Genomic DNA, 26,108 nt, shown 5'->3' with positions numbered 1-26,108 from the left:
CACCCCGCCCTCGGTGAAAATAACGCAAACCGTGAGACAAAGTCGTCGCAAAATAACAATCCAAGACATGTGGCAACACTTTATGCTTCTTTATTTCCATTCATCTTTCACAGTCATATATTTAAGACACGACAAATTGCAAGGTAGGCGGGTGGGTTCAGAAATTTGGCCAAGGTGGCCTAGGGAGGAGGTAGGGGTGGAGTGCCTTCAACAAACCCTGTGAATGCTTGTTGAATGAGCAAAATAGTTACTGAACATCTACCATATGCCGCGAGGTGTGCTACGCTTCACGGAATTAGAGAGGAATAAACCCCAGCCCTACCATCCAAGGTAATCTAATGGCAAGAAAATAGGGAACCGGTACCAATGACCACCCAAGACATACCCATAAGAGGAACAGTGACAGGGTCTCTAGAGAGAAAGAAATCACATCCAAACAAGAGGCTCAGTAAAATCTTTTTTCAGGAAAGAGGCTAAGAGTAATAAAGATTTTGACAGGTAGAAATAGCCCTTCCAAGCAGGGAATCATCAAAAAGAATGAAGAAAGCAGGGAATTTGGGTGTGGATTTAGGGAACAGAGTAGACATCTGTAATTTGCCCAGGGGTTGCAGTACACGTAGGAAACCAGTTGAAAATACAATGGAAGGGTGGTTTGGGTCACACAGGATAGACTGAGCACCAAGCCAAGGCGCTTATTCTTGCTGTAGGCAGCAGAAGCCAGTCACAGCTGATTTTGGAAGATCACAAGAGTTTGATAAATGGCTTGAAGGGGAGAGAATGAAGGCCAGGAGGCCGGAGGAGGTGTTATGTGGCCCAAGGAGTATGTAAAGAGAGCCCCAAGCAGAGACACCGCAGCAAGGAGAGAATACAGGTGAAGACAAAACATGCTGGGAAGGAAGGACCGACAGCACTTGGAAACCTAAAGAAAAATCAAAGATGAGAAGAACCTAGTACTTAGTGGTCAGGGCTCTAGCTCGAAAATAGATGAAAGAAGCTAGAGTCCATAGGACAACTTTGCTGCCTATCCCTGGCTTCAGGGCAGGGAGGACTTGACCCAGTTAGGGGCATGGTCCCACCAGACTCTAGAAGCAAGAAGTGGCTGGTCTGAGGCTTCTTCCTTCCTAGCCCCCACCCCCACCCCAGCAAAAGCCAGAGTTCTTTGGATGCAGAAATGATCTTCTTTCCCTTTAAAAGAAATTCCATTAGAATCTGGAATCCATCCTCCTGGAGCAGGACCAGAAAGGTTCAGTGACAATCTCTCTGCAGCCACTGCTCTCACCTCCCATTTGCCTCCCCTGCCCCTAGAAATCCTGGACACCCTCCTATCTTCCTCCTCTGAGAACAAGAGCTGGGGACTTCCTTTGTGCTCTAACCCAGTGCTGTTAGGGCTGAGACTCCTAGCAAGCAGGCACCTTCCTGCGCTTGCCTAAGAGCATCGGGGCGGGGGGGGGGGGGGGGGGGACAAAAAAGGAGGAAAGAGAGAGGCGAGGGAAACCCATACTTTTCTTCCTTGTGTTTATGGCTTTGGAGATATGGCAGTTTCTTTCTTAGGACAAGGGGTTCAGAGGAACAGAAGGGTGATGTCAAGCAGGTCTTGGTTCCCTGTGCCTGGCCCTATAGATGTTGACATTTTCATCCTCATCCCGCTGGGCCAGCTCCAGTTGGAAATGCTGGGGGAGGAGATGCTGAAAGAAGCTCTCTGTCCCGTGCTCCTCTCTCATCTTGGAGGCCAGATAGATGGTGCCATGGGGCCCGCATAGGTGCTGAAGGGTGCCCAGCAGCAGCGGGAAGGTGGGCTCCAGGTACACGATATCGGCCCCCAGCACCAGGTCATAGTCTCCGGGGAAGACATGCTGGTCAATCCCCCAGGACAAGGCGCGGACCTGGGCCCGGCCTCCAGCCGGCACATTGGCCTGGACGTTGCCCCGGATCTGCTCTAGGGCCAGGGGCAGGTCAGTGATGGTAACATCCCCCCCTGAGAGAGAGGAAGGAGGAGAAATGCAAGTCAGAGGGACCAGTCGAGGGGTCTTGGCTCCTGCCCAGAAGATCCAGAGACCTCAGGGCCTAGAGGACAGTGTCTTGACAGCCCAAAGTGAACATTTTGGCTTTTAGTTACCCTCACCTCCATCTCACCCACTGCCGTTCTCATTACATTCTATAACATCAGCGTTCCCTCTGAGCTAATCTTCAACCTCTCTGCCCAACACACAACAATCAGCTGTCAGCAGAAGACTGGGCAGGACCAAGCTGGACATGGGCTGCGCACCCAGCCTCTACTGACCGAAACCAAACTTCATGGGTCGGGAAAACTTCCCAGAAGACATGACTTCAGCAAGCCTTAAAGAACAAGTAGGAGTTAGTTAGTCAGGTGGAGCCTTCCAAGCAGAGAACAGAAAGTACAAAGGCCTGGTGGTGAGAGGCATGCATATTCAAGGAAGGCTGAATCTTAGGGCATGTGGAAGGGAGGAGAAAAGTGTCAAGACAAGAGAATAATGACGACATGCTGAAGAGACTCAGGCTTGATCCCGAGGGTGGTGGGTTTTATAGGTAGAGGCAGAGAGTGAAGATAATCAGATTAGCACTTCAGAAAGCTTCATTCATGCAAGAAATACAGGTATCGAGCACCTACTAAGTTCTGGCAGTATAGAGGTGAGCAAGATAAAACCTCAGCCTTCCTTGGGTTTTATTTCAGAGTTTTTGAGTTTTATTTTACACTAGGTACTGCAAAACTAATCATGATCATGATGACTGTTACAGAACAGGAAGTACTAAGGATTCCTTTCTTCGTTAATATTTGTTAGGTGCCTATATGCCAGGTGCTGAGAATACAGCAGTGAACCAATCAGCCAAGAATCCCTCCGCTCATGGGAATTATGGTCTAGTGACAAAAAGTGGACAATGAACAAAACAAGTAAAAGGAATGACACTGTACATCAAATGGTAATAGGCGCTATGGTGAAGCGTTAAGCAGAGAAGGGGGAGAGCTGCTTATGGGAGGGGGCAGGGAGTGTGATTTTAAATTGAGTGGTTAGGAAAAGCCTCACTACACACATGTTTGGGCAAAGACCTGAAGGAAATGATGGAGCAAACCATGTGGACCTCTCAGGCTAAAATGTACCAAATGAGGGACTGGCAAGGGCAAAGACCTTGCACCAGAAGTGTGTCCACAGGAAGGCCAGTGGCTGGAGCAGAGTAGGTGAGGAAGAAAGCATGGGCCAGATCCTCACCAGGGCCTTGTAAGGAGGCTGTGAGAAATTTGGCATTTACTGAGACAGGAAGCTATTGGAGAATTTTAAGTGGAAGAATGGCATAAACTGATTTCAGCTTTAAAAGGATCACTCTGGGGGTGCCCGGGTGGCTCAGTTGGTTAAGCATCCGACATCAGCTCAGGTCATGATCTCACGGTCCATGAGTTCAAGCCCTGCATCAGGCTCTGAACTGTCAGCACAGATTGAACCTGTTTCAGATTGTGTCTCCCTCTCTCTCTCTCTCTCTCTCTCTGCCCCTCCCCTGCTTGTGCTATCTCTCTCTCAAAAAAGAAATAAGCATTAAAAATAAATATCTTTAAAATTTTTTTTTCAACGTTTATTTATTTTTGGGACAGAGAGAGACAGAGCATGAACGGGGGAGGGGCAGAGAGAGAGGGAGACACAGAATCGGAAACAGGCTCCAGGCTCTGAGCCACCAGCCCAGAGCCCGACACGGGGCTCAAACTCACGGACCGCGAGATCGTGACCTGGTTGAAGTCGGACGCTTAACCGACTGCGCCACCCAGGCGCCCCAAAAATAAATATCTTTTAAAAGGATCACTCTAGCTGCTATGACAAGAAAGGACCACAGAGGGGTAAGGCCAGAACCAGAGACGAGTTAGGAGGCAGCTACAGTGACCCAGGTGAGAGGTGATGGTGGTTTAAACCAGGGCAGTAGCAACATCTAAGAAGTGGTCAGATCCTGAATGATTTTGAAGGTACAGTCAACAGGATTTGCTGACATATTGGATACGAAATACTACAGAGAGAGAGACAGAAGTTGAGGACGGGTCCAAGACGTTTGACCTGACTGGCTAGAAGACCGAATTGCTATGTACTCAGAGAAGGAAGGCTGTAGGAGGAGCAGGACCAGACATGAAGATCATGGGTTCCTTTCTGAACACACTAAGCATGAGATGCCCCCCCCAGACAACCACGTGAAGATATCAGTAGGCAGGAGGTTCCATAAACAAGTCTGGAGATGGAAAGGAGGGAATTATAGAGTCATCAGCATAGAAAGGTTATTTAAACCCATGAGGTGATGGGATTGCTCAGGAGTGAGTGTAGACTGAAAACAGAAGGGGTCAAAGGACTGCTCCTGAGCCCTGGGACACTCAAACTTCCATTTGTCAAGATAAAAAGAAACCAAAGGAGATTGGAAAAGAGTGCCAGTGAGGTAAGCAGAAGGCAGAGGTGTGGTACTCTAGAAACAAAAGGAAGCATCTCAAGGAGGAAGGGCAGTCATATGCTGCAAAGTCAAGTAAGGTGGTTTCATGGCCAACTCTGGTTGGAAATAAAGTTGGAAATGAAACTCACAACCTTGACTCCTGCAACTGGGGATGGAAGTGTGGAACAGATGGAGGGAAGAATAGTAAGACAGGTACTACAGACAATGACAAGTAACTCTTTTGAGGAGTTTTGTTGTAAGCAGAACAGAGAAATGAGGTGGTAACTGAAGGAATATGGACAACCAACAGTTTCCTTCTGAGATAGGAGAAAATATACCAGATAGATAGATAGATAGATAGATAGATAGATAGATAGATATAGATGCGTATGCATGCATAGACACACACACATAGAATGTTCCAGAGACAAGGAAAAACTGATAATGCAGCGGGACTGGGAGTGGGGAGGAGGTTTGCTGGAACAATGTCTTTGAGCAGATGAGAAGGTTCGGAGTCTTGTGAGAAGTGGAGGGCTTGACCTTAACTAGGGGCACAATGTGTTCATCCATGGTAACAGGGGAGAAGGCAACCCTTAAAAAAGATATAGACAGGTGAGGAGATGTTGTGATAAGAACATGTGGACATTTTCTGTGAGAAAATAGAAGCAATCAGAAGAGAGGGGCAAGAAAGTCATCAGCTGAGAGTGAAGACGGGGGAGGAGGCATTGGCAGGTTTGAAGGCGAAAAGGTAAGCAACAGATGTGTAGAGGAGTGGACGAATAAGTGGACAAGGGAAGTGTAATAGACCAGCTGGGTGGCAGGTAAGGACTCACCTGAGGTTAGTAACAATAAATTTAAAATGAAACCAGTCAGCACAGTTGTGTATACGCTAGGAGGGCCCACCTTAGCCTGGAGATGGGGATATCAAAGAGGCCTTCCCTTGGAAGGGATGTTTGAGCTGAGCATTGAAGGATGAGTATGAATTAACCAGGTGATCCAAGCACTGCAGACACAGAGTAGTCTGTGTGAAGGCTCCAAGGATGGGAACATCAAGATAGACTTGAGGCACAGACAGAAGGCCAAGATGTAGCACGAAGAGTACAAGAAGGGAGGGAGGGCACAAAGAGTCCAGAGAGGGAGGCAGGACCTTGGAGGCCATGCTACAGGTGTTGGTTTGATCTTGAAAGAACAAGAAGTCATTGAAAGATGGAGGTGAAAGGTAAGTACAACTGCATTCTTGAAGAGATCACTCTGACTGCTGGGTAGAGTGGGCAGAGGTCTAGGTGGGGGCAAGGATTCAAAGCAGAAAGACAAGTTTGACTAAATGTAGTAATCCAGGCAAGTGACGGTGGAGGCATGGACTGAGGAACCATCAGTGTCGATGGAAAAACATGAGGTTCAAGAGGCTTTTAGGACATAAAATCAGTAGGAGTTGAGTAATGGATATGGGGGTGAGAAAAAAGGGGCATGTATGTCAAAGGTGATGTCTAGGTTTCCCACTGGGGAGATGATGGTTTGATTAACTGGGATGGGGAAGCCTGGGTTCAGGAAGATCACAAGATCTAATTTAGGCATGCTAAACTTCCCAGGGGAAAGCTGGAAGACACTTGTGAAAACCCAGGGAAGTGGCCTGAACTAGAGATGGGAGGAAGAGGAGCAGACAGTAGGGGAAGCAGACCCCCAGGATTGACTGATTGCAGGGATGTGAGCGGGAGAGGGCAAGGGACAAGATGACACCCGGATTTCTTACTTGGCAGCTGAATCAGGGGCAAAGGAGGTGAAGCCAGTCTTCGAGCATATAGAAACAGGTGTTCCCATCCATATTCCACACTTTTCTCCCATTTTAGCATAACTGCACACCTCTCGTCTGCTCATCCGTTGTGGAAAATTGCTCTTAACACTCCCTTGGTTCTTTCTGAGCCTGCTGTGTTCACACTGTTCACCTTTTCATTGGACAGAGCTTTCCCTTGATGAATTCCCAGGGAGTCAAGGGAGACATAGCCAGAGCATGTCCACTGGCTCTGTGCATACATCACCATAATTCCAGTACTGGAACATCTTCCTCTACCTTCCCCACTAGACCATAAGCTCTTCAGGAACAGGAAATGTGTCTTACTCACTGTTGTATCCCAATATCTGGCATGATTCTTGGAACATAGAAGACTCCAAGTACATACTGATTGAGTGAAGAGAAGAATGAATGCCTGCCTCTGGGAAGACCTCCCTGAACGTGACCTAGTTGCATTCCCATGAACGAAGACATTTGCATTGACATCATAAGTGTTTTAAATGAGTGTGTTGGGTGTGAGGTTTTGCCTGTCCATTAGATTATAAATTAAGGAAATGTTCCCTTTGTAGTTTCGGGTTCTTGACAAAAGTGAGGCAAAACTTCCCTTCCCTTTTCCTTTCCCAAGTCTGTGGGAAATTCCTACCCCACTTCCCACAAAACACACCCTAACGCTCAGAAACTCAAGCTTATTTCTCTCAAGCAGTCAAAGCCTTACAAATCTAAAATATATTCATGATAAAATTATAAAGCACTCCTGAGGTTTAATACATGCAGATTGCTCCCCCTACAGAGTCCCCCCCACATATGCATTTTGACAAAAACCGCAAAGGCGGTTTTAAGTGACAGCATTGTCCACGAAAGCGCAAAGAGCAAAAAGGTGGAAACAACTCCTTCCTCTAAAGCCTGCCCGATTTTTATTTCCGGGCCCCAAATCAACTACCCTGGGTGCTTTCTCTGGCGCGCGCGCGCGCGCACACACACACACACACACACACACACACACAGTGTGTTAAAAAGAGACTGATCTGGTTGCAAACCACTCCCTTCTCCCAAGAATCCAGGGAGTGACTATTCCTCCACCACCCAGTCCCCGCCACTCCCTCCTGCCACGAAGTTCACGCACCCTGCAGCGCAGCCAAGATCCCCACGATGCCCGTCCCCGCGCCCAGTTCGATCACTTTCTTGCCTCGGAAATCCACATTTTGACTTTCGAAATAGTTGCACAGGCTCAGAGCCTACGGGGGAAAAAAAGGGAGAGAGAAAAAAAACTGTCGCGGGGACGGCTCCATATGGGAGAGGGGGAGTCGGGGATCTGGACCTCCCCGGGACCCTCGTCCAGAGCCGCCCACTCCTCACCGCGTCCCACACTCGCGCGGCCACTCCAAGGCGGGAGCCGAAGTTCTGTGTGATGCTCAGCACGTGCCCACAGAAAGAGAACCTGCTCTTCTCCGAGTAAGAGTCGGCAAAGAGCCCCACCTCCCGCGGGAACACGGATTCGGACTCTGATTCAGGATCTGCGCGGGGGTCCGCCATCTGGCCGAGAGAGTGCGCGGACACCGTGTCCAGCTCTGGGATCCCGGATCTGAGGCGGGGTAGGGGTGGGGGGCTGCGGGTCCACTCGGCTTCTCCGTGGCACCGAGCCCCGCCTCCCCGAGTCCGCCCTCCCTCCTGCACTTTGACTTCCTGGAGGTGGGATGAGGAGCTGCCCCTCCCGCTCCGGTCCCCAGCAGACACCCGACGGGGCCCACGTCGAACCACGGGGGGCAGGCTCTGGCGGACTGGCCCGAGACCCGGGTACGGGGTGGGGGCGGTGGAGCGAGGATCAATTCTGTAGGAAGCGGGGTCCTGGGACCCCTCTCACTTGCGGGGTGCATAGGTGCCTGCAACTAGGATGGTAACCCAGACCACGCAGAAGCGGGCTAAGCAAAGAGGCAGGGTGCCAAGTCAAGCCTTGCCAGTCCAGCGGGAGATCGGTGCCTCAAAGGCGCCCTCGGTCTCTGACCCCCTCCGGCCCTCCGCGCCGAGGACCACCGACTTCACTCTGGGTCTTTAAAAGGCGGGGTCTGCTCACAACCTGCCTGACTGCGTCATTATCGTGCGACTCGGGCCTTGGTCTCCACGTGGGTTCAGTGGAGTAACCCGGAGCGAGGATCATGGCGGGAGCCGAGACTGGGGACGCGGCAGGAGCCGAGGCCCCGCAGCCCCAGAAGCGCTACTATCGGCAACGTGCTCACTCCAACCCCATGGCAGACCACACGCTGCGGTAGTGAGTGAGGGGGACGGGAGGCAAAGGAGGGAGGAATGCTCGCAGCAGCCGGGAAAGACTATTGTGCTGGAACGGTCAGCGAGGTCTCAGACAAGGGATAATCGGCAGAGTGACGTCAGCTTTAGGGGTGGGACGCGGAGATTTGGCGGGGGCGGAGTTGGAGGGTTGGGAGGGGGCGTGGCTTCTGGCCGTAGTCTCAGTGGTTGTGCCAAGTCTGGGGAGAGAAAGTAACTTGCGGAGACTGGACTGATGCAGGCAGAATAGCGTTTCCATCTTTCGGTTTCGTTGATCGGATTTAATAAAAAGACAAACATATACATGAATCCCGCCCAGCCCTTACTCTGTCCTCTTACCACAAAGCACACAAAAAAGAGTAAGGTCCCGGTGCCTTAGTCAGTCAGTCTCCGGGGGAAGGGGAACTTGTGCCCCAGAAAGGAGAGCTGCCTGACCGGAGTCACATCAACTCCTAGAAGTGGAGATGGACAGGTCAGCAATCATGAGCCTCATGATGGGCCTATGATTCACACTGGGGGTTAAGGGTGGTTTCCATTGTGTCTCCTAGAGACCACAGGGCCCACTTATAACAGAATTTTTGAGAAATGCTCTTCCCATTTACCTCCCACCCTTACATATTCGCCCACACACATGTAGTACCACTTCTGCAATGGCATGACCCACCTTCTCATGTCTCTCCTGTCTTCTCTCCAATAGCCCTGTGAAGCCAGAGGATATGGACTGGTCTGAGCTATACCCAGAGTTCTTCGCTCCACTGACTCAAAATAAGAGCCATGATGACCCAAAGGATAAGAATGAAGAGAGAGCTCCGGCCCAAGTAGAGTTTGCAGACATAGGCTGTGGCTATGGTGGCCTGTTAGGTAACATTCTGGCCTTTTCTCTAGGGCGAGGAGAGGCAATGCCTGGGTTCTGCTACCTCAGCAGGTTTGGTGGGGGCCATAGTTGGCCTTTCCCCTTCGGACCAGACACCAGTGCTGTGACATCAGTGTGGAGAGCCTCTACCTTCCCTGTACTCGGGGTCTGTGGCCTTTGCCCTGGAGAAGGGAGGGTGTTGTCTCAAATGCTTCTTAGAACTTGGGTTGTTGTCCTGTCTGGCCCCACCCCGGCCTCACTCCCTACTTGAGCCACTTCACCTGCAAGGTGCCGGGTCAGTGAGCTGGTCAGCACAAGCGTCAGAGATTAGTCACTGTGGCCAGTGATCCTGAACTGTCTTTCTCAGGGATTCCACCACTCTTCCTCCCCTCCCCCCTTCTTCACCAGAACTCATTCTTTCTGCTCTACTCCCATGTTTTCAGGTTACTCTTGTATTGTCTGTATCGTCCCAGTCGTGCATGCCAGGCCACTTCTCTATTTTTATTTTTAATGTTTATTTATTTATTTTGAGAGAGAGACAGAGAGTGTGAGCAGAGGAGGGAGAGAAAGACACAGAATCCAAAACAGGCTCCAGGCTCTGTGTCTCAGAGCCTGACGCCAGGCTCGAACCCATGAACCCTGAGATCATTACCTGAGCCAAAGTTGGATGCTTAACCGACTGAGCCACCCAGGCACCCCTATTTTTAGTTCCTCCCATAGAGGTAACAGCGTGACAGAGAGAGGAAAAGCATGGTACTTGGTGGCAGAAAACCTTGGTTCAAGTTCCAATTCTGCCTCTTCTTAGCTCTAAGACCTTGGGCATTTCTGACCCTCAGTTTTGTCATCTTCACAATTTACCACAGAGTGTTATGAGGATTAAATGAGACAGTGTGTGAAAACCCTGCACATCTATGAGGTGTATGAAAACCAGTATGAGGTTGACGATTCCATTCTTATTTCTGTGCCCAGTGGAACTATCACCATTGTTCCCAGACACACTGATTCTGGGTCTGGAGATCCGGGTGAAAGTCTCAGACTATGTACAGGACCGGATTCGGGCCCTACGAGCAGCTCCTGGAGGTGGCTTCCAGAACATCGCCTGTCTCCGTAGCAATGCCATGAAACATCTTCCTAACTTCTTCCGCAAGGGCCAGGTGGGGAGGGGCCCCCATGGGTTAGGTTGGTAGGCAGGTGAGGCACGGAGGCCAGGTTTTCAACCCTGTCAATGCATGTCTGTCTCACAGCTGACAAAGATGTTCTTCCTCTTCCCTGACCCACATTTCAAGCGGACGAAGCACAAGTGGCGAATCATCAGTCCCACACTGCTGGCAGAATATGCCTACGTGCTTAGAGTCGGGGTGAGTCGGGAGTAGGAGGGAGGGTGGGGTGAGTGGCCTATTCAGAGACCTTCCACTAAGGATTCAGTGGGGGTGCATGTAGGACTCACACCACCTCTCCCATCAGCTCCCCGCTCAATTGCATGCAGCCCCCTGTCTAGAGTGATTTTGCCTGTGCAGGGACTGGTGTATACCATAACGGATGTGCTGGAGCTACACGACTGGATGTGCACCCATTTTGAAAGGCACCCCCTGTTTGAGCGTGTGCCTCTGGAGGAACTGGTAAGTAGGGGGCCTAAAGGAAATGGCAAAGATGCAGGCCTTTTCCAGAGTGGTTCTGTAGTCTTTGAACCCAGCTCAGTGCCAGGGGGATGAGATAGGAGTCTCAGGGCCAGGGGCAACCTGAAAGATGGGCAAGGATTTATTGGATTCTTCCTTTTCCCAGACTGAAGACCCCATTGTGGGACACCTGGGCACCTCAACCGAAGAGGGAAAGAAAGTCTTACGCAATGGAGGCAAGAATTTCCCAGCCATCTTCCGAAGAATACAGGATCCCACCCTCCAGGCAGTGACTCCTAATCCCCCCTCTCTTGGCCACTGACTGCTTACCTTGCCTTAGCTTGACCCCTGGACCTTCCGAGCTGAGACTGCTAGGACCAAGAGGCGACAGTCTTTCAAAGAAGTTGGGAAACTGCCCAGGGCAGAAACCTGGGATTCACAACTACCCCTGACCTCACCTTGTTGCCCCTCTACCACTAGCAGAAAGCAAAAGAAACTGACTAGGAAGGTCAAAAGACCTTGAACCAGAAGGGATGTTTGGAAGGATGTGGGGTCTTGCTCTCCCTTAGCACTTCCTTCTCCTTCTGGGATCTCTCCTTCTCAGCTGGAGTGATGAATGGAATTCTCCACTGTCCATGTAAACTGCTTGCTAGACTCAGATCGCCTGTCCACTTGTGTTACTTTGCAGTCCTGGGGATAACACGTATACGTGTGTTGCTATTTCTCAGGAAAGACCAGAGCGTGTGTCACGTGCCTTCTCCCATTCCCCCATCCTCTCCATGCCTGAGACTTGACCCAAGGAATCTGCTGCCTTTATTGTTGCTGTCTCAGGAGAGTCAGGGCGGGGGGCACAGAGACCCTCTCCTTTTTCATGTTGACCTTCGGTTCCAGAACTTCAGAGCTAACTGACTGGCACAGATCCCAGTAGAGGCAGGGTGGGGGAGTGAGGAGCAGAGAACTAAACTATGCTGGCTTCTGAGGCTAAAAGTGAAAATCAGCTGCTGACTAGAAATCCCCCCCAAAGAGGACTGAGTCAGCTGGAGGTTCAGAGCAAACACTTAGCCCTTGCTCCATCCAGGAGCCCAGAGAAATCTCTGAAGTTTTCTAACTTGCAAAAGTTCCTTTGTTTCTGCTCGTCAAGCCCCAGACTCCCATGGCTGGAAGGACGGAGTTTGTTGACCTAAAACACCACCCCCTTCCTCCTGAGGAACAAAGATGAAGGCTCCTGGAGCCACTTTAACCCATTAACTCACCCACCCTCTGCCCAGAGTCAGGTATGGGAGGGGGGAGGGAGAGATGTGGTAGTGTGGGAAAGTTTTGCTTATATCCAGAGAAGGTGCAGCCCCAGAAGCCAAGACTATGGAGACAGCTACAGTAGTCCGGAAGGAGCTGGAGGATGGGGAATTCCTGAGGATGGGCCCAAGGGGGCCTGGCTCCCTGGGGAAGTGGGAATACTAGGGGCTGACCCTGTACCTTGGTATCCTAAACCTCACCAAATAGCCTTTCCCAGGAAGAGATCTTCAGGCTGCTGGGTTGGGGCACCAGCCCAGAAGGGGAAACTAAGGCAGGCCTCACTTCCCAAGAGGGTCATTGCAACATGAGACCCAAGAGAGCTGCCAGGCAACTCCAGCCCCGCCTACTGTTCCTGGGTATTAATCCCCAATCCCCAGTTTGACCACTCAGGGGAGGAGATTGGCTGAGGAGCTTGAAGAGGGGGCGTCACCACTATCCCTCCCAAAGCTTAAATAGGGGTTCAAACAAGAAAGCTAGGTGCTTGGGAAAAGTGCTCTCTTTCACGGGCTCCCTGAACCAGGCCATGACCCAGACTCTCAAGCTCGCCTCCAGAATGTTTCATCGCGTCCACCGTGCTCCCAAGCTGAGCGCCTCACTGGGTTCCAGAGGCTCCGACTCCGCGCCCAGGAGCTTGGCGGACATCCCAGGCCCATCCACGCCCGTCTTCCTTGCTGAACTTTTCTGCAAGGGAGGTCTGTCGCGGCTACACGAGCTGCAGGTAGAGGGGGGACGTCGTTCCTGGAAATTAATGCTGGAGAAATTGGCTTTGACAAAGCTAGAAAGGACAGACTAGTGCAGAAAGTAGGAAGAGGTCCAGTGAGAACGGATGCCCATGAACTATAGAGAAATTGGGGCTGCCGGCAGTGGCTCGACCTACTCGGAGTCCATCCCTATACCCAGCAGAGGAGTGCGCTCAAAAAGCGCCTTCTTGCTCTGTAGAAGTTGGGGCCGAGTTAAGTCCAGAACAAGTGCTCGGGAGGCAGAAACGCACAGTACCTTAGCCGCGTTTCCAGCTTAAAGCTACAGGCGCTCCTATTCAGTCGCTGGGGGCTCGTCCCGAGATAGTCCACGTGAGGAACCTCTGGGATCTCTCCGCCTCGGTTTATGCCGGGCGACCTAAGAGAGAACCTGAATGTCCGTCCGCTTTGTGCAAAGTTCCTCCGTCTTGCCCATCACACTCAAACTTCCTAGGGATGTGAAGCGAGGAAAAGAGAAGGAGGAGAGGTTTGAAGCGTGAGGGCTACATACCAGCTGGGAGATCGTGAAGAGACTGAAGCTCCCCCTTGCACAGCCCAGCGAACACCCTTGGAGTTGGTACGGACCGAGCTGGATGCCGGCGGCCCACGTCTCCAGTGTCCGCCTCCCCTTCTCCCAGGTGCAGGGCGTCGCGCGCTTCGGTCCCGTGTGGTTGGCCAGCTTCGGGAAGGTGCGCACTGTGTACGTGGCGGCCCCTACACTCATCGAGCAGCTCTTGCGACAGGAGGGTCCCCGGCCCGAGCGCTGCAGCTTCTCACCCTGGGCAGAGCACCGTCGCCGCCGCCAGCGGGCTTGCGGACTGCTCACCGCGTGAGTCCTCTCTGGCCTCAAAGCCCAAACGTCCTGCTGCGCCCCTCTCCTGTGGCTGGTCTGGAGACAGTCTGTCTCGGGGTGTGGAGGGAGGTCGGCCTTTTCCCTCAACCTTCTGGTAAATGGGGCTTCTCACCCCTGCCATTTTCGCTCAAGCTCAGGTAAAGCCCCGCCCTTGCCCCACCGCCCATCTCTTTGTCTTTTGAAGCCAAAATCCTGGGAATCCGCCGAAGGGGCGAAGGTACCAGGACCCAGGTGGAATGTCAGATTCTGTGACTCAAGTTACCCAGGAACCCAGGCCCCTCCGGGGCAGGAAATGAGTAACGAAGTAGGGGAATGGAAAGCGGGCACAGGCAGGGGCAGGTTTTGGTACCCCAGGGGAGCGGCGGCAGTCTCTTTCTGGCCACCCCGGCCGAACACGCTCCATCTTCGCTGCAGCCAGCTCCGTCCAGCCACCCCCACACAACCCCATCCGCTCTGATGCGCCCCCTCTCTGCACACCCGTAGGGAAGGCGAAGAATGGCAGAGGCTCCGCAGCCTCCTGGCCCCGCTGCTCCTCCGGCCTCAAGCAGCCGCCCGCTACGCCGGAACCCTAGACGACGTGGTCCATGACCTTGTGCGGCGTCTTCGGCGCCAGCGGGGACGCGGCGCTGGGCCGCCCGCTCTGGTTCGGGATGTGGCAGGAGAGTTTTACAAGTTTGGACTAGAAGGTGAGTCCCAAGGCAGGGGCAAGTGTAGGAGGCACCCGCCTGGGTTTCTCAGTGCCCTGACAGCGCCCCCTCGCGCCCAGGGATAGCCGCCGTGCTCCTGGGTTCACGCCTGGGCTGCCTGGAGGCCGAAGTGCCTCCAGACACAGAGACCTTCATCCGCGCGGTGGGATCGGTATTTGTGTCCACGCTGCTGACCATGGCGATGCCTAGCTGGCTTCACCGCCTCGTGCCCGGACCCTGGGGCCGCCTCTGCCGAGACTGGGACCACATGTTTGCATTTGGTAAGGCATGGAAATGAAGTGAGGATAGGGGAACATAAAGCTGTTCGGGGATGGTGAGGCATCCCTGTACCTTCTCCCCACACAGCCCAGCAGCACGTGGAGCGGCGAGAGGCCGAGGTAGCCTTGAGGAGCAAGGGAAAGCCTGAGGAGGACGCGGGATCTGGGGCACACCTGACCTACTTCCTGTTCCGGGAAGAGTTGCCTGCCCCGTCCATCCTGGGCAATGTGACAGAGCTGCTACTGGCCGGAGTGGACACAGTGAGGTTCTCCTCCCTGTTGGGAGCCCAACTTCCAGAGCTTATCCTCTCCAGTTTCAGGGGCCACCCTGCTGCTGCAGGGGATCCACTATGGCCCTTTAGGCCAGCTTGGCTTAACACCTCCTGAGCTCCAGACTACCTCATATTCTGCCCTCTTCACTGGGTCTCCACTCTTAACGCCTCTGATGCTCTCACCTGTCCTCTCAGGTATCCAATACACTCTCCTGGGCTCTATATGAACTCTCTCGGCACCCGGAAGTCCAGATGGCACTCTACTCTGAGATCACAGCTGCCCTGGGCCCTGGCTCCAATGCCCATCCTTCAGCTACTGCTCTATCCCAGCTGCCCCTGCTGAAGGCGGTGGTCAAGGAAGTGCTAAGGTGAGGGAACAGGAGAGGAGGAGCTAGAGAAAATGCTGGGAAGGCCTGGGGAAGCAGATAGTGAGTGGGAGTAGGGAGAGAGAGCAGAGGAAAATGGTGCTCTACTCCTGGCCAAGAATGGGTTTGGATGTTGTGGGCTGAGGGATGAGAGGGAGGCTGCAAGTCCTGGCCTCACCTTGCTGTTTCCCTCTGGTTCTGCAATCCAGACTATACCCTGTGGTACCTGGAAATTCCCGTGTCCCAGACAAAGACATTTGTGTGGGTGACTATATTATCCCCAAAAATGTGAGTAGAGCCTATGGATCCCTTTTGCTAAGCCATCCCCTCACTCTCTTGGGCCCCGTCCTCTTCTCAAACATTCCACATAAGCCCTTCACCCTCCCTTTGGCCTGAATGCCTCTCTCTAGGATAAAATGGGACAGTGGAGAAATCATTCCAAAAGTAGCCCCAGAAAACTTCACCATAACCAACCAGAGCCTGCCTTTGCTCCAATCCATGTATCCTCTTTTCCATGTCCCTCCCTGCATTCATGGGCCCAAACTGACAAGTTTATGTTCCTTTCCCACCAGACGCTGGTCACACTGTGTCATTATGCCACTTCAAGGGATCCTGCCCAGTTCCCAGAGCCAAATTCTTTTCGTCCAGCTCGCTGGCTGGGGGAAGGTCCAGCCCCCCACCCATTCGCATCTCTTCCCTTTGGCTTTGGCAAACGCAGCTGCATGGGGAGACGCCTCGCAGAGCTTGAACTGCAAATGGCTTTGGCTCAGGTGAGTGATCTAGACATGAGAGACTCTAACCCTCTAAAGCCATGAACTCTTCTGACAAGCATAGCAAAATATATGATTTGGTAAACCTAATCCTCCGAAATACTGCAATCCTGTTATAGGTCTAGAAGGTGAGCAAAGGTATTTAGACTATCTTTTTCCCTGCCATAATCCCTTACCCTCATTAACCAAGAAATTCTCTACTGACCACAGGTGCCATTTCAACATCGACCAACCTAACACTAATAATGCCCTTTACCAATCAAACCCACCATTGTAGACCCCTCCCATAGTGATAGCCTTCTTCCTCCCCTTTCCAGATCTTGACCCACTTTGAGGTGCAGCCTGAGCCCGGTGCTGCCCCAGTCAGACCCATGACCCGGACTGTCCTGGTACCGGAGAGGAGCATTAACCTACAGTTTGTGGACAGATAGTCCTGTGGATGGAGGCTGTCATCATCACGCTTTCTCTCATTGCAGGGATCTATCAGGCACAAGACCAAGAGATATGTATTCCCCCTGAAACCTGTCTATCTGACCAGACTGGTTAAAGGGACCATAGCAAACTGTTTGAGGCAGCTCTGACCAAGGTGTGAAGTAGGCATTGGCCTCACCCATCAGGCCCTGAGAAAACCATGATCCTTGTGTCTGCTCAGCCTTTCTTCTGGTCATATCATAGGTATCCTTCAAGGGCCAACTCAAATTTTAACTAATAATGTTGGGTGGCCTGGGGAAGGACTCAACCACTGCCCTTTTGGGGCTTCTACAGTGTTTAGGAGCTGCTGGCTAAGCACTTATCACCACGTGAGCTAAGTGATTGTGCATCTGGTCTGCACCTGGCTCCTTGCATGTGAGCTCTTTGAGAGGAAGAATGAGACCGTATTCAGTCTTTATATCCCCTGCCAAGGCGTATCCCTGATTGGGTGACTCCATACAGGTTCTCATATTGAATCTGGACCATGTGGCAGAAGGGATAAGCAGCTTTTCAGGCTCTGTCTACTCTCTTCCTTCCTCATCTTGCCCCTACCAAGGAGAGTGTGCCCTCACCTGGTTTATGATGTTTTAAAACTCTCCTTGACTCTCTAATCACTATTAGGAGTTGGCTTGTCCCACCATTTAGTTCCCAGACAGAGACGTCTTTGGGCCTGTACCTGCCTACACCTTCCTATCATATGTGGAATTTTTTAATATTCACAGTTTTGAAATAAAAGAATCGAATGTTTCATCCTTGACTTTTGATTTACTTCTCTTCCACTTCTACTTCCTACAAGTCCTAGAGGCAAGGCCCTCAACCAAATCCCCTACTTTGATTTCTCTGGTCCTGGGAGTGACCTCCATAACAATGGGAGGTCTAGACACCTGGGAGAGTGGTTTGCATCACAAACCCAACACGTTTCTGTCTGTACAGGGAATAGCTAAGTCTGGCTCCGTAGAAGAGATTTAGGGGGTGGTGGTGAAAAGTACCTGCAAGGGCTAGGCTATAAAAGTGGGTTGGGGAGCACAGGATTTGCAGAGATGGCCAGAGGCAACTGACTCTGGTGGAAGTGCTTTTGGAACCTGGACTGCCAGGACTGGAGGATGTCTGCCCTCTCTGGAAAAGTTGCTCCAAGCTAATTTCCTTCAGAGAAAGACAGGGATACATGCACAGAAGTGAATTCAGACAGGATGAAACCTGAGTGTGGGGGTGGCCAGAAGCCCTGGGGCACTGAGGCAGAAGGGGGGTGGGCAGAAGGAGCCTCTGTTTCCCTGAATCAGCATTCTCTGGCCCCCCCAGAGGCTGGGCACAGTTCTTCCCTTGTGATGTATACAGATTAACTCATCTTCCGTACAAATAAATCTCTCAGCACACTCCCAGCAGCCCCTCTGTAGCCTAGATTCCCCTCCCCGTGTCAAGACTTGCCCCCCTTCTTCCTGCTCCTCTCCATTCCGATTAGCTGGATAGAGATGGAGATTTCACTTCACACTTCCTCCTCCTCCCCTACCACATTGGCCCCCTGCCCTAGACATGGCTACCTGACCACAGACATTGTCTGCTACTGGGCCTTCTGGGGGTATCCATTTTTGTAAGATCTACAGAGGGGCACAATATACCCAAGGCACTGTGCAGAGACTAAGGTTTGTGTGCCTTTACTGCCCCTCCTCTCAACTCTCTATTGTATTCTCCATCTCCACCCCCACTCCTCTATCACTAAGCTTAACTTGAACCTAAGTGACCTGATTTTTAGCAGATCTGAGCTTTGAGGGAGAATAAAGCCCAGCTTCCTCTCACACCCTGTCCCCTGCCTGGAATCAGTGATGAGAACTCTGTATACCCACATTCCTCATTGGGCAAGTAGGACTGCTCACTTGAGGGCAGCAGTCCCATGACCCCTTTCCTAGACTAGAGTCTCTTTAAGTTGGAAAAAAGGAAGGAGAGAGGACCATACTGGTTGCTGGTCCCAACCCCCATACCAAGCAAGACCTCCAATGGTACTGAAAGGGAGGGAAACATACGGTCTCAACTGACCTAATTTTAGGACCCAGAGTGAAACTGGAGAGAGTGTATTTGTGTGTATATGTTCTTTGGTGTGTCTAAGCTTCCAAGGAGGGCCATCATCATGAACAGCCCAGGTTTGGCACAAGAAACCCCACCTATGTCATACCTACCTGTCATATGTGCCAGGATAGGTACTAGTAGTCACTCTGATTTGCTGTCTTCCTTCTGGTCCCCACCAGCTATTTTGTGAATAGCAAATCAGCAAAGTCTGACCCTTCTGTCTTCCCAGGTGAAGAATGTGGAGGGTTATCTCTCTAGGCAAACAATTTCCCACTGGAAAAATCGGCCTCTGTCCCCTCTCTTTGATCTCTCTCCCTCTCTTTTGTTAGAAGAGATATACTCCAGTACTTCCAGATGACTCAAACCTGCCTTTAGCTTCAGTTCCTCCATTCCCAGGAGAGTCTGGGTGCCAGCACCATGGACAGCAGCCAACCCCCCCCCCCCCCCCCCTCCCTTTTACAGAAGGATGGAGAAGACCATTTCCAAGGCAAGGATGTGACCTTTAGTAGACCTTTAGTAGAGAAGCATTTCCCCAAAAAACATCCCCAGGGAGGAGGCAAAACAGAATCTTCCTGAGGAAAGGACCAATAATAGGAAAGGCGTCTGGATCTGACTTAACAATGTATGAAGTAATTATTTTAATTGCTGATGAATAGTTCACTTAAAAGACACCATCATTCATAAAATACACAGCCCCAAGGCCTCAGGAGAAAGGGAGGAGGCCTCAGGCTGACCCACATTTTAACCAGTCCTTCCCAAACCTTTTCTCTATAAACAACAGCTCTCTATGCTGCTGCCTCCAAGCGCAATACCTTCCAGTTAATACCACTAGCTGGGGCACGGGATCAGACCTGTGACCCTGAACTTCCATAGGAATAGCTTAAGCTGGGGTTGGAGATTCATAACATTGGGACATTCTGTCTGTCTCACTCCAAATGAGTCCAAATTCATTTCATGCCACTTCTCTGGGTGAGCACATTACCTGGGAAGGACCAATAGAACCCACAAGATCCCCAGAAGAAGAAGGACAGCTCCATCCTTCCCCAGTCCCCAATGTTTAGGGGGTTGGGGAGCTCTCATTCTTGCAAATAACCACCATCCTTCACACTTGCGTATCTATTTCCCCTCATATTTCCATATCTATTATGACACTCAACACGTATTTCCAAGGCTCTGTGCAACCCCAGATGAAAAAACACATTTTGGAATTTGTTAACCAGCTACTATTTGAAATAAATGGACCATCAGCTAGTCTAGAACTCTTTTTATGCCATCACTAATTTTCTTTGTGATGGCATTCAACCTGTCCCTCATTTATCCTCATTCCAACCCTATGAGGTAGAGGAAAACCACGGCGGAGAGATTTTTTTTCTGGATCATACAACTTGCAGGTGGCAGGCCCACCCCTTAGGTCCCTCTGAGCACTGCCACCTAGCAGCCAATGTGAATTATTCACCAACAAGTGGGAGTTACAGCTCCAACTCAGAACCCACTGCTGCACTGGGGATTCACAACCTCTGCAGAGAAACCTCCCCACACCTCCCAACCCTCCAGAAAAGCCCCAGATGAGAAAGGAGTCTCCACGTGCATATAAATGATTCTTTATGCCCTCCCCCCATGCAATGGGGGGTGGAGCAGGGGGAGGTCCCTCCCGCCCTCATGCAGGGAACGGGAGGTCAATGTATACTAGTCTTATTGCCAGCTGCCCTGTGGCCATGGGGTGGGGAATGGGGCGTCTACAACCCCTTTCTTCTGGCATTGGTCCCCCTTCACCAAGTCACTATGGTGGAGCTGGGGGGGCTGGAGGCCCTAGGAGCTGAGGTAAGGACGGTTCTCTAGGGAAGAAAAGATGCTCTTCCCACCTGCCCACTGGTTGCCCCAGGATAAGCGTGAGGAACTATCAGTGGGGGCTGGAATGTCATCCAGGTGTCTCTACCCAATGGGCAGTAGAGGCCAGACAATGTCTCCAGCTTGAGGCTGCCCACAGAGATCCTCAGTGGTGGGGGCAGTGCACCCCAAGCACCTTGTCCGGGTGGTACCTCCAGCAGCCATGACAGCTTATCTCTGGCCGATGCACTGATGCAAGATCCCCGCTCCTGGAGTTCAATTTCAGACCGTGGTGACCCTCATGACAACCTCTCGGCCAGAATGGGAACTGGAACGGGCATCTGGCGGCCGCAGCTGTCCAAGGAGGTGCAGGATTGTGTAACCACAGCGCTGAGGCAAGAGCGTCCGCATGCGCTGGGCAGCCGGGGGGCGGCTGGTGGCCCCAGAGGGGGGGCCCGTCCTTGAGGTCCTGGGGCCCGGCTTCCCTGCCGTCCCTCCCCCTGTGTCTCCTCCTATGTCCTTGGTCTTGTCATAATTCAGGACCTTCCACTGCTGGTTCACTGCCTGCCAGCGCTTGAAGATGCGGTAGACAGAGGAGCCTTCGTGCACGATGAGGCCTGAGTGAAAGGGAGAAGAGATCCAGGGTCACCGGCTGCCCAGACCTAGGCCAGGGGTACTTAAGCAAATATAGGCCAGAGTGAGGAGATAGGGTATGCAAAAGACCTGAAGAGGCAGGGAAGGTAGGGGCACCAAGATAGCCCTAAAGGCTCCCAGTGGTAGAAAATTGTGGCTATGGAGCTAAGGGAATGGGCAGGGAAAGTTAAGTGTGTGAGTTGGAGGAAACCACTGAGTAGGTAAGGGGGAGAGGGGTGCCCTCACCTATGCAGACGACATCCATGAAGCCATACATGCCGTAGCAGATCTGAAAGAGCAGATCTTGCCGTTGCCACTTGGCTGAAGGGCTGAGTGAGGACCAGATGAGCCAGGAGATGCTGGCAACGAGGAAGAGAGAGCCCAGAACTATGGCTGCAATCTGGACCTTCTCGATGACCGTCAGGGAGATGGCCTGCCACTGTGTGGGAAAAAGGGCTCCAAAAAGTCACAGAAAGAAAAAGAGGGCCAGGTGGTGAGTGGCCCTGAAGAGGAAGATGCTCCAGAGCCTTCCTGAAACCCTTCAGGCAGGATTAACAATCTGTCTCCTGTGTGTCCTGATCAAACCTCGTATGGGATACTTTTCACACCGTCTGAGACCACTTGTCTGCCTTATGTTAGAAAGACAGGATCAGGCAAGTGCTCTGAACCCAGACCATTTAGGTTTGAATTCCAAATCCTAACTCTATCACTTACTGGCTGAGTAACTTTGGGCAAGTTTTTAAATATCTCTGTGCATCAGTGTTCTCATCTCTAAAATGGGGAAAGTAAGGGGCGCCTGGGTGGCTCAGTCGGTTAAGCATCCAACTTCAGCTCAGGTCATGATCTCACTGTTGGTGAGTTGGAGCCCCACGTCATGCTCTGTACTGACAGCTCAGAGCCTGGAGCCTGCTTCGGATTCTGTGTCTCCCTCTCTCTCTCTCTCTCCCCCTCCCTGCTGGTGCTCTGTCTCTCTTTCTCTCAAAAATGAACAAACGCTAAAACGAACTTTTTTAAATAATAAAAAAATAAAATAAGATGTGGATAATAATGGCAGATAACTAATAGGATTATTATGAAGATTAAATGAGTTGCTACACACCAACAGTGTGACACATAGAACACACTACACGTCTGCTATCATCACCACCTTCGGCATTATCGTCTTTTGCCTTTTCGTTGTCCCAGTGCCTAGGACAGTGCCTGGAATACACATGGTTCCCAATAAATGTGAATAAATGAAGGAAGGACTTACAGACAGACGGGAGATTATGGTAATGGTGGGTAGGGGTGCTTTGAGGAAAAAGTAAGCGGTTAAAATAGGCTCCCTGTAGAGTCCCTAATTCTGCTGCTGAAAGCCCTTGCCCCCTCTGGAAGTTCCTTCCTAGCATCTCACCTGCAGTGGGTTCTTGGTGCTGATTGCCAGGACCTGGTACTTGAAGTAGCAGAGCTCACAGCTCCAGGAGCCCCTCTCACTGATCCAGCGAATGAGGCAGGGCTGGTGTGTGCAGCGCACTGAGCCGTCGCAGCGGCAGGGGCTCAGGAGCTCCCCCTGGAGGAAGAGGGAGGAGGGGCTGGTCAGCTGTCTCCACCCGACCCCACTCCTCTCCAATCCGAGAGGGAAACCTCTCCAGGTCAGTCATTCTCCAACCTTAAAAAAATTCAGGCCTCTCACCCAAAACAGGGCAAGAAGGCTGAGGCCTCCGAGAAAAAAGAAAAAAGTTAGAGCTCAGGGTAAACTTCCCTGCCCAAATAGATGAAGAACGAACCGAAATGGGGCTAGGAGAGGACTGAGTTTTCTCCTTTCCTAAAATTTGGGGAGGGTGCTCTTTATTAAGGCTTCCCAGATGGAAAGCTACCCCTTAGGTTCCAGAGAGGCAGGAGGGTCAGAGCTTCTGATCCATGCCTTCCTCCTCCATCCCTTCGCTGTAAAGTGTTTCACAGATGTGGTACAGACTGGGATGAGTTATCGTCTTCAGTTTCCAAGTATCAAAAGGGGGAGAGTTCCTGGGAGTGGGAATATGTTCCCCCTTAATCAAGGAATCATTTCTCATAACAAAGGTACACCCCCCCCCCCCGCCCCCGCACCATCCCAGGACAACTTTGTCCATAACATTTGAACAAAGAGTACTCTTTGGAATGAGATGGAAAGTTATGGAATGGGAAGAAGAAAAGTGCCCCACGGAGAGAAATATTGAATGAGGCAAGGGCACCGGCTGGGCCCCTCCCTTCAAGGGGGGAATAGAACCACTCTGCCAACGTCCGAGAATAGGCCCCTCGGCCTACAGAGACCCTGGGGTGAGAGAAGTGGGACAGAAAGGCTGTCCCTGTTAGTGGGTGTGAGGGATTTTGAGTCCTCCCATGAGAAAGCCCCACCCTTTCCCGGGAGCCTCTGACCCCCCCTCTACCCCAAACGTGCGCCCGGGGCCTCTCCAGTCAGCCCCCCAACCTCACCCAGTACCCACTCTGGGTCCTGGGTCCCGCCCAGCCTCCTCAGGCCCCGCCCCCTGTTCGTGGTCCGCCCGGGCGCCCCAGGTACGCGCCCCCACCCCTCCCGCCCGGCCGGGTGCCCAGGCCTGACCTGCTCCGGGCCCTGGAAGCAGATTCGGCACTGGGGGGTTCGGAGCCCGCTGTCCAGGCTGCTGCTGAGCGACAGGGCGTCCAGCGCGCCCGGGGGCGGCGGTGGCGGCGCGGGCGGCGGCGGGGGTCCGGCCCGCGGCTCCTTGTCGCCGGCCAGGCCCCGGGCCCGCGGCTCCGACCCGTAGTACTCCTCTTCGTCGCCGTCGCCGTCCCGGGTCGAGCAGCCGGCGAAGGGCGCCCAGCCGCAGCCGCCTCCCCCGCCCCCCCGGGGCTGCGGCTCGGCCCGGGGCCGCCCCCCGCCCGTCAGCACCAGCAGCTTCAGCTCGTTCAGGAACATGCGGAGCCGAGACTTGAGCATCGTCCGGGCGCCGGGGGGGCGGGAGGCGGCGTGCAAGGGGGGCTCTCGGGCGGCGGGGGGAAGGGAGAGGACAAGGCCGGGAAGGGGGCGCGCGCAGGAGAGCCGAGCCGGGCCGGGGTCTTCGGGGCCTGAGAGCGCAGTTCACTGCTGCCACAGCCGGGGTTCCGGGGCTTTCGGGGCCGAGAGGGCTGGCGGCCCGGGGGCGGCGGGGCGGGCAGCCATGGCCAGGGCAGGGGGCGGGGAGGGGGGGCTCAAGGTGCCGCGCCCCGCGGGTCCGGGTCTGGAGCGGGCCGGGCTCCCGGGGTTACGCGCCCCGGGCCTCCTGCGGCGGGGCCGCCCCCCATCGCCGTCCAGCTGGCTCCAGCCCCGCTCGGGTTCCCGGCTCCGGCTCGGCTCGGCCCGTGCGCTCGGCGGTGGCAAATGGCGGCTCCTTCCGGCGGCGGCGGCGGCGGAGACCCCCCCGGAGCGGCGGGCGGGCGGGGCGGGCGGGGCGGGAGCCGGGGAGCCGGTGAGGGATGGAGGGAGGGGCGGGGCGGGGAGCGGGAGAGAAGTGGCCGCGGCTGCGCATCCCCGCCCTGCCCCGCACGAGCAGGTGTCCCCAGAGGCGGGGGCGAGTGTGCGAGCCCGGGGGAGGGTGGAGGGAGGGGAGTGGCCAAGGAAGGGGAGTGTGCACACGGGTAGGAGAATAGGTGTGTTAATGGGGGTCGGGTGCTGGTGAGCGAGTGAGGAAGCAAGGTGAGTGGTCAAAGACGCAGGTGCACCCGGGAGGGAGAAGCTTGTGCAAGATAGGAGTGTGCAAAGAAAGAGCTATGCAAGTGTCTGAGGTGTGAGGAAGGTGAACAAGAGATGGACTCAAGCAATAAACACTTTTACACAAAAGACGGGAGTGTGCATGGTGTGGGGCAGTGGAAAACATATTAGTAAGAGATGCATTTGGATGGTATGAGAAACAGAAGTGTGTAATTGTAACGTGTGAGGAGGTGAGTGAGGAAGAGAGACAAGAGTACTAAAGGGATTAAAGTGTCTTTCCTGGTACTCTCCTGCCCCACAACACTACACTGAAGTGAATACTACAAGCGCAGGCGCGCGCGCGCGCGCGCGCGCACACACACACACACACACACACACACACAGCTCTTTGCTTTTGCTTTTATGGAGGCCTTGACCCTGAGAACCAGTTCTACCCTCTCATCACATCATTTCTGCTTTACACGTACATCTCCCCTCTCCAACGCTGAGGGAAAAGGGATTCCAGGGGAGAGCCCATTGGGTCAAACGCACTGGAAAAAAAATTAATTAGCAAAAGAGTAATTAACAGGAGAAGAGAGGGTATGGAACCAGAGACAGACTGCCAAACTAAGTCTCCTCAATAAAAGTGATTAAGGAGAGTAATGCTTTTATGAAGCATTCAAATGCTTTGCATGGATGAATGCATGAATCAGAAAGGGGGCTGGAACCCAAGGCAACCTAGAGGATGACTTCTATTCTAAACACAGTAAGCTGTGGAAGGTGAAGCTGAAGTGGACCCTGCCGGCGTAGGAAAGAAATTTGACACACTCAGAGACACTTTGTCTGCCAGAAGGTTTATGAACCAACCAGTCCCGGCAAGGTAGCCAATAAAACATTCCCCTCCGAAGCCCCTTACCCAATTCAGACCTTGAGGACTTTCTTTCCTGTGTCCCAGCTGCCCTTGTCAGCAAGGGCCCAGAGCTACAACTACCAGAATGGAAAGAGGGGGAATCTGTACTGACCTGTATTCCATTTTGCCCTGGAGCATAGTTTATATTCATCTCAAGCCTGAACTCTTACATCCTCTGCAGGATGGTTGAGGAGAATAGAAGTTAAGATGGAAAGAGTGGCAAACAGAGTTATAAAATGGTTTCAGATTTTAGACAATTTCTCACAAATGAGACACTGATCCCTTCCCTCCTTATTCCCATTCCCCTGAAGGGTTAGGAGATTAATAAGGAAGT

The 26,108-nt window shown here is 52.7% G+C and overlaps 4 protein-coding genes across 6 annotated transcripts; 2 read left to right on the top strand and 2 right to left on the bottom strand.

Annotated features, from left to right (window-relative positions):
* Positions 1-74: 74 nt before the first annotated feature.
* On the bottom strand, positions 75-7,884 carry EEF1AKMT3 (EEF1A lysine methyltransferase 3). Of its 2 annotated transcripts, none has more exons than XM_047865991.1 (3): positions 7,682-7,884; positions 7,329-7,440; positions 75-1,975 (listed from the first exon to the last, which is right to left on the bottom strand). In XM_047865991.1, exons 1-3 carry the CDS (start codon positions 7,736-7,738, stop codon positions 1,584-1,586), a joined length of 561 nt encoding a protein of 186 aa, XP_047721947.1. In that variant the 5' UTR covers positions 7,739-7,884; the 3' UTR covers positions 75-1,583. The 2 variants fall into 2 exon arrangements, with proteins under 2 accessions (XP_047721947.1, XP_047721946.1); XM_047865990.1 differs by having other exon boundaries at positions 7,562-7,877.
* Positions 7,885-8,009: 125 nt separating this feature from the next.
* METTL1 (methyltransferase 1, tRNA methylguanosine) lies at positions 8,010-11,614 on the top strand. 2 transcript variants are annotated; one of them, XM_047865988.1, is made up of 6 exons: positions 8,010-8,468; positions 9,183-9,346; positions 10,308-10,492; positions 10,583-10,696; positions 10,856-10,957; positions 11,121-11,614. In XM_047865988.1, exons 1-6 carry the CDS (start codon positions 8,359-8,361, stop codon positions 11,274-11,276), a joined length of 831 nt encoding a protein of 276 aa, XP_047721944.1. In that variant the 5' UTR covers positions 8,010-8,358; the 3' UTR covers positions 11,277-11,614. The 2 variants fall into 2 exon arrangements, with proteins under 2 accessions (XP_047721944.1, XP_047721943.1); XM_047865987.1 differs by having other exon boundaries at positions 8,027-8,471.
* A 140-nt stretch (positions 11,615-11,754) lies between these two features.
* LOC125169980 (25-hydroxyvitamin D-1 alpha hydroxylase, mitochondrial) lies at positions 11,755-17,354 on the top strand. Its single transcript, XM_047865983.1, has 9 exons — positions 11,755-12,965; positions 13,623-13,813; positions 14,321-14,523; positions 14,604-14,804; positions 14,890-15,062; positions 15,269-15,441; positions 15,648-15,726; positions 16,011-16,208; positions 16,526-17,354. The coding sequence occupies exons 1-9, from the start codon at positions 12,771-12,773 to the stop codon at positions 16,637-16,639; spliced, it is 1,527 nt and encodes a 508-aa protein (XP_047721939.1). The 5' UTR covers positions 11,755-12,770; the 3' UTR covers positions 16,640-17,354.
* Positions 17,355-20,325: 2,971 nt separating this feature from the next.
* On the bottom strand, positions 20,326-24,722 carry MARCHF9 (membrane associated ring-CH-type finger 9). Its single transcript, XM_047868553.1, has 4 exons — positions 23,779-24,722; positions 22,594-22,749; positions 21,447-21,639; positions 20,326-21,184 (listed from the first exon to the last, which is right to left on the bottom strand). Exons 1-4 carry the CDS (start codon positions 24,133-24,135, stop codon positions 20,850-20,852), a joined length of 1,041 nt encoding a protein of 346 aa, XP_047724509.1. The 5' UTR covers positions 24,136-24,722; the 3' UTR covers positions 20,326-20,849.
* Positions 24,723-26,108: the final 1,386 nt, after the last annotated feature.

This window comes from Prionailurus viverrinus, chromosome B4 (assembly GCF_022837055.1).
Source record: "Prionailurus viverrinus isolate Anna chromosome B4, UM_Priviv_1.0, whole genome shotgun sequence".
Taxonomy (NCBI): domain Eukaryota; kingdom Metazoa; phylum Chordata; class Mammalia; order Carnivora; family Felidae; genus Prionailurus; species Prionailurus viverrinus.
The sequence above is the reverse complement of the archived record's forward strand: the minus strand, read 5'-3'. Positions and strand labels throughout refer to the sequence as shown.

What these genes read in the sequence shown, in the direction of transcription:
- EEF1AKMT3 (XM_047865990.1), bottom strand. Translation starts at nt 7,738, where the DNA reads ATGGCGGACCCCCGCGCAGATCCTGAATCAGAGTCCGAATCCGTGTTC. An exon ending in CCGCGCGAGTGTGGGACGCG is followed by an intron (nt 7,441 to 7,561) that starts GTGAGGAGTGGG and finishes TTTCCCCCGTAG; the next exon opens with GCTCTGAGCCTGTGCAACTA. An exon ending in GATCTTGGCTGCGCTGCAGG is followed by an intron (nt 1,976 to 7,328) that starts GTGCGTGAACTT and finishes CCTCTCTCTCAG; the next exon opens with GGGGGGATGTTACCATCACT.
- METTL1 (XM_047865987.1), top strand. Translation starts at nt 8,359, where the DNA reads ATGGCGGGAGCCGAGACTGGGGACGCGGCAGGAGCCGAGGCCCCGCAG. An exon ending in GCAGACCACACGCTGCGGTA is followed by an intron (nt 8,472 to 9,182) that starts GTGAGTGAGGGG and finishes TCTCTCCAATAG; the next exon opens with CCCTGTGAAGCCAGAGGATA. An exon ending in GTGTGCCTCTGGAGGAACTG is followed by an intron (nt 10,958 to 11,120) that starts GTAAGTAGGGGG and finishes TCCTTTTCCCAG; the next exon opens with ACTGAAGACCCCATTGTGGG.
- LOC125169980 (XM_047865983.1), top strand. Translation starts at nt 12,771, where the DNA reads ATGACCCAGACTCTCAAGCTCGCCTCCAGAATGTTTCATCGCGTCCAC. An exon ending in TTACAAGTTTGGACTAGAAG is followed by an intron (nt 14,524 to 14,603) that starts GTGAGTCCCAAG and finishes CCTCGCGCCCAG; the next exon opens with GGATAGCCGCCGTGCTCCTG. An exon ending in TACTGGCCGGAGTGGACACA is followed by an intron (nt 15,063 to 15,268) that starts GTGAGGTTCTCC and finishes CTGTCCTCTCAG; the next exon opens with GTATCCAATACACTCTCCTG.
- MARCHF9 (XM_047868553.1), bottom strand. Translation starts at nt 24,135, where the DNA reads ATGCTCAAGTCTCGGCTCCGCATGTTCCTGAACGAGCTGAAGCTGCTG. An exon ending in GCTTCCAGGGCCCGGAGCAG is followed by an intron (nt 22,750 to 23,778) that starts GTCAGGCCTGGG and finishes CTCTTCCTCCAG; the next exon opens with GGGGAGCTCCTGAGCCCCTG. An exon ending in GCACCAAGAACCCACTGCAG is followed by an intron (nt 21,640 to 22,593) that starts GTGAGATGCTAG and finishes TTTCCCACACAG; the next exon opens with TGGCAGGCCATCTCCCTGAC.